This window comes from Heterocephalus glaber, unplaced genomic scaffold (genome assembly GCF_053883595.1).
Source record: "Heterocephalus glaber isolate CG9 unplaced genomic scaffold, H.glaber_assembly_v1.0 deba00001577, whole genome shotgun sequence".
Lineage (NCBI taxonomy): Eukaryota > Metazoa > Chordata > Mammalia > Rodentia > Bathyergidae > Heterocephalus > Heterocephalus glaber.
Genome location: NW_028258358.1, coordinates 13,008,340 through 13,020,938, shown reverse-complemented (window position 1 = coordinate 13,020,938; position 12,599 = coordinate 13,008,340). Strand labels below are relative to the sequence as shown.

General features: G+C 33.2%; 1 protein-coding gene across 21 annotated transcripts in view; it reads left to right on the top strand.

Annotated features, from left to right (window-relative positions):
- The window catches only part of Mycbp2 (MYC binding protein 2), a 294,048-nt gene that overhangs the window by 60,876 nt on the left and 220,573 nt on the right, over nucleotides 1–12,599 (top strand). For all 21 annotated transcript variants that reach the window (XR_015443710.1, XM_087192942.1, XM_004845227.4 and 18 more), the window contains exons 11-15: nucleotides 1,254–1,330; nucleotides 1,855–2,059; nucleotides 3,605–3,769; nucleotides 6,690–6,848; nucleotides 11,223–11,427. Coding sequence is in view for 20 of the 21 variants with exons in the window: in XM_087192942.1 (XP_087049068.1) it covers nucleotides 1,254–1,330; nucleotides 1,855–2,059; nucleotides 3,605–3,769; nucleotides 6,690–6,848; nucleotides 11,223–11,427 (811 nt within the window). In the remaining variant the exon portion in view is untranslated. The remainder of the gene's footprint in view (nucleotides 1–1,253; nucleotides 1,331–1,854; nucleotides 2,060–3,604; nucleotides 3,770–6,689; nucleotides 6,849–11,222; nucleotides 11,428–12,599) is intronic.

The window sequence follows — 12,599 nt, the reverse complement described above, 5'->3', positions numbered from 1 at the left end:
TATATAATACATTTTAATCACATTCATGCCCCCTGTTACCTACCTTTCCATCTTCTCCTCCTTCCCCTTCTTCCCTGCCTCTTGTCTAATAATGCTTTCCCTTCTATTTTCTTGTTATCTTTTTTTAGATTTCACATATTAAGGAGAGCATGCAGTATTTGTCCTTCTCAGTCTGGTGTATTTCACTTAACATGATGATTTTCATTTATTTTTCTGCCAAACCTTTAATTTTTATTTGAACAGATTTTCAAGCTATCCATAGAATGACCCTACGATTATAAAAATAGTAATTGATCTAACAAACTGATCAGTAATCTTTCATCTGAGTATAGAAATACAGACAACCACAGAGTATTTCTTGGGATTATATTGTGGAAGAGTTGGGATCACTAGTTCCTGCAAGGGTCTCTGTTTTTATTTGCCATGTTACTCTAAGTTCTTTAACTTGTGAGATTCTTTACAAGATGTAACTTTTTTATTGTTTAACGAAATTTAATAAATTTTGCATTAGTGCTTTACTTTGCATATTCTTAATTGTGTAGTATTTTTGTAGTTCTTCCATGGGAAAATATATTGAAGTAAGATTATAGATTCTTCAATTTAAAAAGCCTCTAGTCTGGTTAGTAATTTGTATAACAGGACAAAGTAATAAAATGTACTGTATATAAAGTTATAATTAGTTATTCATACTTTCACAATTTGAAAAATGAATATAAGGATCTGTGTATATATATACAAATAAATATTCATATTTATGGAGAAGCTATATAAAATGTTCTTCTGTAGAAAGAAACATGGGATAGAGAATCTGAAATAGTTTAACTGAAATATTTGTGTAGCATCATTAAAGCCCAGATGACTGTATCTAGATGAACCTCCCCTGACTTTGTTTTTGGTCAACTGTTAATCTGGGCCATATAGTTGTGAGAATCAAATGAGATAAAATTGATAAACTGAGTAGTGCCTAGTACCTAATACCTAATAGATACTCAATAAAAAATTGTCTATTTGTGTGGACAATTAATGTTCAAGGAATATTGCTGACGTTGAAATTTTGATTTTTTTATTTGTTTATCTTTCCTTGGAGTAATGTACCTATTCTTTTTTTTTAGATTCAAACATACAAAATATTTTGTCATCTTTGTTTTTGAATGATGTTAATTGAATTGGCTTAAATTACTCAAAAGAATAAATGTTCTACTTGGAGCTATTCATATTAAAAATGTGATATAATTTATTGCCTTATATTATAGGTACAGGATTTGATGAGGAGTCAGCAATTCTTGGTGCAGGACGAGAGTTTGCACTAATGAAAACAGCAAATGGAAAGGTAAATGACTCTTCTTGTATTAACTTGCGCTGCTTTACAAGAGAATTGGTATAATTTGATTAGTTTACATAGTTTCCATGTTTGAGCATTATCTTTGTTTTTTACATAGTAAAAATTTCATGTGCAATAATGAAACAATTATGAAACAATTGTGACTTTTAAGACCCTAAAACTGTATAAACTTTATAAAATGTACTCTTATAAGTATTTAATTAGGGATCTTATATGTAATTTTTTTCAGTTACACTGAATTGATATTTGTGCTTATTTTGATAAACAGAATATTCATTGCAAGTTTCTGTAAATATGCAGAAGTACACTGACTATAATTGGGGGGAAGTAGTAGCATGTGTAATAAGTCATGTATTGTAAAGATCATTCTGTAGAAATGGAAGCTTCTTTAGAGTTCAGGCTCTTGTTATTTTTGTTTTTAATGAAATATTGAAAGTTTTTGTTCACTCATGTGAAATATGGTGCACTATTCCAAAAGGCACTGTAATTCCCTTTTTTTTTTAATGTTTAAGATATATTACACTGGAAAATACCAGAGTCTTGGAATCAAACAAGGTGGTCCGTCAGCAGGAAAATGGGTTGAGCTACCAATTACAAAATCTCCAAAGATAGTACACTTCTCCGTTGGACATGATGGCTCACATGCCCTTTTAGTTGCAGAAGATGGAAGCATATTCTTCACAGGATCTGCTAGTAAAGGAGAAGATGGAGAATCAAGTAAGTCGACTGATCAGCTGGGCATTTAATGAAAATAATGTAGAATATTTTAACATAAAATGTCTATGTCAGTAACACTAACCTCACCAAAAATTAATAGAGAATTTTAAACTGTGGCATATTCAGTAAATGGTAGCAGTATACTGTACATTAAAGAGACGTGATTGCTAGAGTTCATATTTATGAATTTTTGTGCTTTATGAACACGGCTGTTTATCTGAGAATGTAGGCTTATTTTGTTACATCATTTGGTGTTATTTGAAAAACTTAGTCCAATAAATAATTTAGCAAGATCAAAACTTTGAAAGGAATATATATATTAAATCTTGTATAACCTTATATAATAGGTTGGTTATCAATTACTATTTTTAGTACTCTTTCTCTCAAAGACAAGTACTTTGTCTCAAAGACAAAATCTTTGCTTAACAATGAAAAAATGAACAGTTTATTCTCTCATATTTTTTGTTCTGCCTATAGTCCTCCTCAAAGTATCATTTTTCTCTTTCTATAACTTCTCATGTACTTTGTACTTTGTAGCACATTGAAGTAGCATCTTACAAAAGGTTAAGGTTTTGAAGTCAGCACTTTATGTAAATATCCCTTAAAATAGCCATGGAGTATATTGCCATCTTGCCAAACTTCTGCACAGCCCATTTTTCATTCCAACATTTGGAGGATAATGCTTTTCTTGGCTTGAGCTAGCAGGTAGTTACTGTACATATGTGTATAGATTGTGCCATATTAAAGTAGCTCCAGCACAGCAGTATGTTTTATTTTGAAAGGCGAGCAGAAAATGTGTTGATCAAAGAAATAGCTGATTGATTTTTCCATCTTTTACTTATTTCAGGGATCTAGTTTTAGAGAGCAGAGGCTGCTTAAATCACCCACGTTTAAATTTATTGATTCTTCTCCCATATGTATATCTCCTTTCTTTATAATATCTCATTGACATGGTAGAGTTGCTTAATAAGTGTATGTGGAATGAATGAAAAACTTATTTTACGTTCCAAGATGTAGCATAAAAATAGGTGTGAATCATAGCTTGAGAGAAAAGGAGGATATCTCCCTATCTATCTATCTATCTATCTATCTATCTATCTATCTATCTATCTATCTAGAATACCTATATCTATCTATTTAAAATACCTATATCCCATACAGGATATAGAAGACATTGGATAGGTCTGTGTGTGTGTGTGTGTGTGTAATAGTGGAATGAAGTTCATAATGTAAAAAGGTAATCCAGAGATTGTGCCTTAGAAGTTTGGTGGAAAATTGGTATTTGCCATTAGAAATTTTTATGTGCTACAGACAAGGAAGAATTGACAATGATAGCTTAAATATCAGTTGACCAGATGAGGCTGGCAAGTTGAGTCATTTTAACTGACATGTTGAAAATCCCATGACTTTGTGAAAAATAAATGAAAAAAGTATATCATAAGTACAAATACTGTGCTCTTTTTCCTTTGGACTTTATATACAAGCCATTATTACTATGCGTTGTACATAGGTGCCTTTAATGTATTGTTAAATTTTTTTTTTAAGCAAAGAGCAGACGGCAGTCAAAACCATATAAGCCTAAAAAGATCATTAAAATGGAAGGAAAGATTGTGGTATATACAGCCTGCAATAATGGAAGTAGTTCTGTTATATCTAAAGATGGAGAACTATACATGTTTGGAAAAGATGCCATTTACTCTGATAGTTCAAGTAAGTTTAAAAAATAAACATTTCATTTCTATGCAGAGAAGATCCAGTATTAATCATTAGGTGTTACAAAGACATGTCTAGAAACTAACATTTTCAGTGTGCTTTCTTTGGATTTTTTATATTTTGTTTCATATGTGAAACATTCAGGAACAGATTATCCTCCATATCTTGTCACAGGGAGCTGTGTCCCTAGCTTCTTGCATAGCTAGTAATGAAGCTTGAGGAGTGAAGCTTTGTCTTAGGTGCTACTTTTTCTGGAAAGTTTTCCCTAGAGTCCGGTACCTCATATGCCATGTCCCTGGAGTAATAGTAGTATCCTCTGGGAAATGATTTGCACAAAAAGGAGATTTATAGTTGTTGAATCATTTGTCTCCCCCATTAGGTTATTAGAGTGTGTTTATCTCTCTCTTACTATTATATTATATGCCCAGTGACTAGCACATGATAGTTTTTCAAGAATTACTTGTCAAATGATTGGTTGATTGAAAAACCAAAAATTTCAGAATTGAATATGAGGAATAGAACTAAAAAAACTCTAGTCTCAAAAGCTCCTATTTGGTTGGTTGCTAAATTTTCTTTCTGGCTATTAGAAATGAGTTTAATAAGGGGCTGGGGATTTACCTCAGTGGCACCACACCTGCCTGGAAAGCACAAGGTTGTGACTTTGCTCCCCGGTACTGGGGGGGAAGGGAGGGACAGAAATGAGTATAATAAATCATCCCACATGAGAAGGTTTTATGTGAGATACATTCATAAAGCCTTTAAATTTTGTTGTGAAAAAGAAAACAATTTAATAAAGTTTATGATTGCAAGTTTAAGTTATTGTCTCATGCAGGACAGATGACACACATTATTATAGAAGTTACTAAGTTGAGCTGTACCCAGGTGATAATGTGTACTAACATATGGTGGTAATATTTAGATTCTCAATTGGCTAAAACTATTAAGATGAATCAAGCTTTGGGGGTAATGTGTGTATAGTTTAAAAATAATGTTCAGTATAAGTGTTCCTTGCTAAAATTCTCTTGGCTAGAGTTGAAGTTTATTCACTATGTATTGCTTCAGCACTGACAATATATAAGGCACAGTGTGTAAGGAGGGACCAAATAAGACATAGTTTCTCCCTGTCTTCTTGAATATTTAGAAGATTGTTGGATATGGTAGAATTTAAATAGTCAAGAGGTGTGGTGTAGTGGTTATAGATACAGACCCAGATGCTGACACCAGTGCTTTTTGTTGAATAACAATTTACTTAACTTTTTAGAGGATCAGCATCCAGTCTTTTGGTTTGCCTGGGTTGCATTGAGTAAAAAGGAATTGTTCTGAGGTGTATATGAAATATACAATGTAGTTAATGCCTTCTTTTTTTTTTTTTTTTTTTTTTGTACCAGGGATCGAACTCAGGTCCTTGTGCTTGTGAGGCAGGCGGCGGAAACACTGAGCTAAATCCCTGGCTGCCTTCGTTATTTTTATTATAACATTAAAATAAAATAATACAAGCCCAAGCTTAATAATTTAGTAAGAAAACTTAGATAGCTTGAAATACAGGTACTATTATTAGTAATCACTACATTTTATTCTCCAAGTTGCAGAAGCACATCTGATACACAAGTATGTGGGTTTCTGACCAGTCATGGTGAGTACAGGAGGTAGAGTTAGCACTACCCTGTGCCCTCTCCTAGAAAGCATTCCTTTCTCACCTAGCCAAGTCTGTGCTTGAGCCCTGCACAATCAAGTCAAGAAAAAAATCACGTAATTTAAAATTTTACAATCTTTTGAGACTGCATTCTAGCTGTTTTGTACCACATGCCGCTCACAGGCTGCAGTTGGACACATTTTAAAGCTTTCTTTTTTACCCCCTTCAAAGCAGGCTAGAGATAGTACCTGCTTTGTGTAATTGCTATAAGGACTACCGGAGGTAATATTTCAGAAATGCTTTGCATAGAGCCTGGGACAAATAAAGTTTCAAGATATGTCAGCTAGTACTGTTAATAAATACTTCTGTTAAATGTGTCTTTCTCAAGTGAGCTAAACAATAAAAGTGGGAATTTTTAAGGTGCACTTAACACAAAGATCTAAATGAGTATAAGGGAAAGAGAAAGCCATCTTAAGGAAGTGATATTGATGCTAATAATGAAGAATAGTTTTCCCTATGTGGATGGAAGATTGATATTATTTGCAATCTAAATAAAACAAGAACTTTAATTTTTTTAAAAAAGTTTTTGTTCTAATGTATATTAGAAAAATATTTAATAATCTTATTTTTATTGTTGCTACTACTTGATAAGGTTAAACATGCTTCTGCATATTTAAAGTTGATGCAAAAATATTGAATAATATGGATGGAACTTGGGTTTGACAAGTATTATGAACATAATACGTGAATAAGGGAAGTTCGGAAAAATAGCTGTGTAGTAGATCACACAAGAAAACATTCTAGACTGAAAAATACTGCTTTGGAAAGTCTTACATGTTTCTACAAAACCCATCATTGTAGGAAACTATGGCAGTTGTTTTACTTTTGTTTTGTGGAGGCAGGTTAAAGTAGGTAAAGTAATGATTTATGAGCTTCTTTATTTCTGTGCCAAAAAATTTGAGATCTACTGGCCTTCTCAATACTGTTGAGAGGTGGTGTTCTTTGGAGCAAGCATTCAGAAGTAAGCTTGAGATAATGTTATAATAAACATTTATCCCAAGTCTGAATAACATGTTAAAATAAATTGAAACTGCATTACAAAATTACAAAATTTAATTTGGTGTTACCGTGCTGCTCTGTTAGCTACCTACTTCATACTATTTTGCTGAGTTATTTTACCCCAGAAATTAAAAGGTCTGCATTGAAGTAGTTCTTTTACTTGGCTCACAGGGTCTTTGTTGTGTTTTTTTTTGTTTTTTTACCAAATTTGTATCTTTTCTGTAGGTTTGGTAACTGATTTGAAGGGGCATTTTGTAACTCAGGTAGCTATGGGCAAAGCTCACACTTGTGTTTTAATGAAGAATGGAGAAGTTTGGACATTTGGTGTAAATAATAAAGGACAGTGTGGACGAGACACTGGTGCTATGAACCAAGGAGGAAAAGGTAGGTGTATAATTTTTGGATATTAAAATTTGTAGTCTTTTCATTGGTTTCTCTGGACATAGTGATGAATGTTAGTCTTTTCACAATTAATGGCTCTTTGATTCTTATGGATTAAGAAAATGCCTGATTTCTCATTTACTTGATATTTATTGCTGAAATGTATATTCCTGGAAAAACCAAATATATTTAACATTTTTCGTTAGCTAGATTGCCTTTATAGTTTTTAAAATTCTACATAAAATAATGGTGTCTCTTTGATTTAGCATTTTTTGATGACTGAATTATTCTAGAAAAGTTTATTTTCCAAACTCTTTATTACTGCTAGATCCTTTTGTACCATATCTTCACTTTCAGCTATTTTGGCAACAGTCTATCTGGCAAATATTCTCCTTTTAATATCATGTACTCCCTGTACTTTAATCTGTTTTTGATATCTAAGAATGATTCTTATGAATATCTGACCCTTTGTCAAGAAAAGATTAAATTATAGATGCACTTTCTTCCCATTGTCTTTTGTCCTACCCTTAGTCTATTTAAGAGATGGAGGAGGTTTAGCCTTTGTAGCCTTGTTGTTGTGGTCTTTTTCATCTGTTTGTTTTTGAAATAGTGTGTCCATACCATTCTTCCTTTCAATTATTTCTTCTAGCTGCTATCATCATGTCTGTACCCTTCACTCCAATTTCCAGCTTTCTGTTTTTAAATTTGTTTGAGCTGGAAAAAGACAATACATACATATTATTAGAACTTAGTATCAAGCTTTGCTTAAAGTACCAATATTTTGTGGATTAAGCTATATAAATTAACAAATTTTGTTAATGTTTGCTCCTTTTGGGCCTTGCTTGATGGCAAACTCATGAGGATCTCAGAAACCCCATTTTAATTTTGGCTGTGCATGAATGCGTACATGTGTGTGTTTGTGAGTACGTGTGAGTAGTTAGAATACATCATTTTTATAAGAGCTGACTGTTAGAGTATATTGATCTTAAAAAAGAAGAACAAAAGAAAGAAAATAAGTGTATTATTTTATAATGGAAATATTTTATCTTCTTGTTAAACTAGTGAACCATAGTTTTGGATAGTATTGCTAAGACAAAGAAAAGAAAATTTATATGTGTGTATAAACATATACACACACATATATTTCTGTACTATACATACATATACAGTGGAACCTCAAGTTATGAACAGCCTGACATACAAACAACTTGGGTTACGACCGTGATTTCAGTTCTAACTTATGAACAAAGTCTTGAGTTATGATCCAAATGCTGGCCACTTGTGCTTCCAGATGGCCTCAAATACAGATTTAACCTTTAAAGAGTTCTGGAAGGAACATTACAACATCCTTTCCTGTGTGGGGTTGATTGAGAAATCCTGGGCCCAGTGTCTCTCTAAGGACACTGAGATCTGCCTATATACAGGAGAGAGACTTTGAAGGCTGTGTAGAGGAGCCTGAGCCTTCGACTGACCAACTTGAGTTACAACCAGCCCTCCTGAACGAATTGAGTTCATAAGGGTCCACTTATATATTTCTACACTGTATATATTTTGACACTGTATTATATATATTCAAATTAAATTTTTATAAAGGCTTGAGGCAAGCAAAATTGTTTCTTTATTGTTTAGAAACTCTTGTGAAAAATTGGTATAAATTTGCATCTTTATTTTGGATTCTTAGGGGAAATTCTATAATAATCAAAATAAGATTTTTTTTCCTTAATAGGAATCCCATTTATTTTCCTAGTGAGTCATGAATTAGAATGCAGCTAAGTAAAGTAAAATACATAAAATTAATATAGTTTGGAAAATGAGAAAGAACATAAAGAGTTTTTTAATTTTTTTTTTAAATAAGGAAAATACAGAAACAGTATTGAAATTGAACATGTGTATCCATCAGGTCTTCTTTTGTTTTTCAGTACTGGGGATCGAACTCAGGGGCAGGTACATTGCCACTAAGCTAAATCCCTGCCTCTCCATCATGTCTTATGACAGGTTTCCACTAGAAAAAAATTACAAAAAATATTCAGATGTCCTGTATTGCCCTTGTAAGGCTTGTTATATTCTATTTTTGTCCAATAGTAACCATTTTCATGATTAAGATTATTTCAGTCATGTTCTTGTAATCTTTTACTTGTTCTTACATATTTTTTGTTTGTTTGTTTTTGTTTGTTTGTTTTTTTCTTTTTTGGTACCGGGGATCGAACTCTGGTCCTTGTGCTTGCGCAGCAGGCGGTAGAACCACTGAGCAAAATCCCCGGCCCATGTTCTTACATATTTTGTATGTAGAATAGATTTTCTACTATATAAGTATGCATAAAAATATAACATTTTGTGCTTTATAAATATTAAACTGTTATTTAGTTTTTTCTGCAAATTCTTTTTGTGTCTCCATTATATTAGTATATATCTAAATGCTTTTTAACTGCTGTGTACTAAAGCATTACCACACATGTAATTCAGTTATTTTCCTGTTGATGGATAAGTTTATTTCCAAGTTTTCATTGTTAACAGATTTTCTTATAAAAAATGTTTTTCAGCCTTTTTTTTTTTGGTACCGGGGATTGAACTCGGGACCTTGGATTTACAAAGCAGGCAGCGGAACAACTGAGCTAAATCCCCGGGCCCTTCAGCCTTTTTCTTTATGAATTTTTGCTATATGTGGCCACGTTGAGGCTTTTATTTTTACATATGAATTAGAATCACTTTATCTATTTGCATTGTGACTGGCATTACATGGAAGGTGTACATTGATTTGAGAATGATAGTTATAGTACCATTGAGATGATTAAATGAGTAATGCGTGTAGAGCCTTGTGTAAGCAAGTACTCAAAACATTTTAGCTATTGTTGTTATTAAAAAGAGAGTTACTCAGGTTTCCTTCAGGGTTGCTTTACTCTGCCTCTAGACAAAGCTATCTGATGCTTGTTTACCTAATTTCCCAGCCTGCTCATTTGAGGTGAAGTGCCAAGGTCAAAGGAGACTATATATGTGCTATGCATTTAATTATTGATTAGAAATACCTGAATTGAATGGTAATTCTATGTTAGGTATATAGTATAGTTGTAGAAAATAATAAAGTTCACTGAGAATAAGATATGAAGTGAGTAATACATAGCCTTGCCTTTGAGGATCTAAATCTAACAGAAAAAACAAACAAACAAAAATTATTTGATTTTGGCAGATTTGCTCTCTTGTAATACCGTATGTTCTTTCATAACTCTGTCACAGTTGTATTTTTCCACTTTTCTATGGTTGATTAATATGTATCATTCTCACTTGATTTAAACTTTATAGTAGTTCATTATATAGTCTTTAGTACCTGAAACAAAGGCCTGCCAACTGTAATCTGATGTCTTATCTACTCACTAGCCATTTTTTGGTGTGGTAGTACAAGCTAAAAATGGATTTTACAGTTGTAAATGGTTATAAAAAATGTGACATAGACTTACATTATTTACAATCCAGCCCTTTACAAAATGTTTGTTGATTCTTTTTCATAAAGAAATGAAGTAATAGTTGGATAAATTATAACAATATTTTAAAGTTCCAGTTGATATATAAACAGGCTTTGAGGAGGTAGTGACTGACTCCTTGGAAAGGGTAGTAAGTACTTTCATAGGAAATGACTTCTGAGCTGAATTTTTGAAAGATAAAAAGAGTTTCTGTGGTAAATGAGGTAAGGAAAAGCATGTTGTATGGGGAAAGATGGGGTAGAAGGAGTGAAAACAAGCACAGGCCCTAAGCATGTCAAGGGACATGGATGTGTGAAAAGCAGATGGAATTTAGGTTCAGGTGGAATATAATTTGTGTGGAAGAAATGAGATTGAAGAAAACTGGGACCATATTTGTGACTTTGTCTCTTGCTTAGAAATTTTGTTCATGGGAAGTCACTGGAGGTTTGTAAATTGTGAAGTCATATATTGTATATTTTGTACAGTGGAATGAATTCTGTGACCAGAATCATGGAAAGAATTAAGTTCATAAACTGAGGTACCCCTGTATGTGTTTTAGAAAACTGATTTGTGATTCTTGAGTTGCGGAGATCCTTGACATATAACATTCTTAGGAAGTTTTCTTTGGTCTGTTGAGTAAAGGTATTGGTAATAAGGTTGGAAAAGAGGGACTAAAATCAGAATAGATTTACAAGTATGATAGACAATGAAGAGATGTGTTTGACAATAATCTTTCCCATCTCTTTTGCAGAAAGGAAATGGGGAGAACGTTTGTTAGCAGTCCCTAAATTAAAAAATTTTTAAATATTTTACCCTTTTTTGATACAATCACTTATATTAGCTTGGTGTCATTACTTTTTAAAATTGATAAATATTTTTTAGACATGGAATAATCGAAATTATAAACTGATATATCAAATAGGGTTTGGAGTTGAAAATATGGCAACAGCAATGGATGAAGACCTGGAAGAAGAGCTAGATGAAAAAGACGAGAAGTCCATGATGTGCCCTCCAGGCATGCACAAGTGGAAGCTGGAGCAGTGCATGGTGTGCACCGTGTGCGGGGACTGCACAGGCTACGGAGCCAGCTGTGTCAGCAGTGGGCGTCCAGACAGAGTCCCTGGAGGGTAAGACAAGGATTCTCACTGAAGAAAATGTGCAGAGCAGATCCTTTTCCAAATTACGTCCAGAGTATATTCTCGACTGTGTTGTTTCTTAAAGACAATTAGTATATACTTCTAATTCTTATTTTCTTGTTTTCTATTGCACTAATTTCTAATTTAGTATTATCTTTGTCTTTCTTTCATTTGATTCATTTAAACTATGTTTAAAAACAAGTCAGCCCTGGGCCAGGGATTTAGCTCAGTGGCACCACGCCAGCCTTGCAAGCTACAGGGTCCTGAGTTTGATCCCCAGTACCAAAAAAAACAAAAAGAGGTCATAAAATTCTCCGAATTTGAGAGTGTGACTGTGTTCTTTTCCTAAGCTTATTTAATGCCAAGCATCTGTTTTTGTTGAGCACTAATCTTTTTAAAGTTATCAAATATAAGACAGAATACTTGGTTATGGATATGTCATTTTCTTTTAAATTGAACTTACTGTTCGCAGTTTTAGGTATTCACATCTAGAGTTGCATCATAACTGTTATATTTATCCCTGTATCCTTTTATTACAATATCTTTTTTTCAGCATTCTATATTATTGTCGATTTAAAGCTAATATGTGAGTTCAGTAGAATAAGAATGTATCTTTATCTTCCTTCTAGATGTTTAGATGTTGGAGGAATTTTGAATCCAATTTTTATAGCTGATACAACATATTGGAATGTCCTTTGTAAGATCAGATTTCTTTTTTTTTTTTTTTTTGGTACCAGGGATCAAACTCGGGTCCTTGCGCTTGCAAGGCAGGCGACAGAACCACTGAGCTAAATCCCCGGCCCAGTAAGATCAGATTTCTAATAATTGGCTGATTTGAGAGAATAGAGGACATTGTGAAGAAAAGCCAAGACTGAGGGCAGCCACTCCTACATCTCTGATCTCAGTAACTTAGCAGGTTTTTGTTTAGTCAAGAGCTTCCTCTCAAATCTGTGGGTCAACTCTAGTTTTATTTCTAGCTTTATACATTCCAGTCAAACAGATTATATGTAATGGAGTTTTTCTTCAAGGCTTGTGTGTGAGATCTGGTCTTGTTATGTTGACTGGGCTGATCTTAAACTTCTAGCTTAAGCAGTCCTCCTGCCTCAGCTTCATGAGAAGCTGTGACTACTGGCACCTGCCATTATGCCTAGCATGACATATTT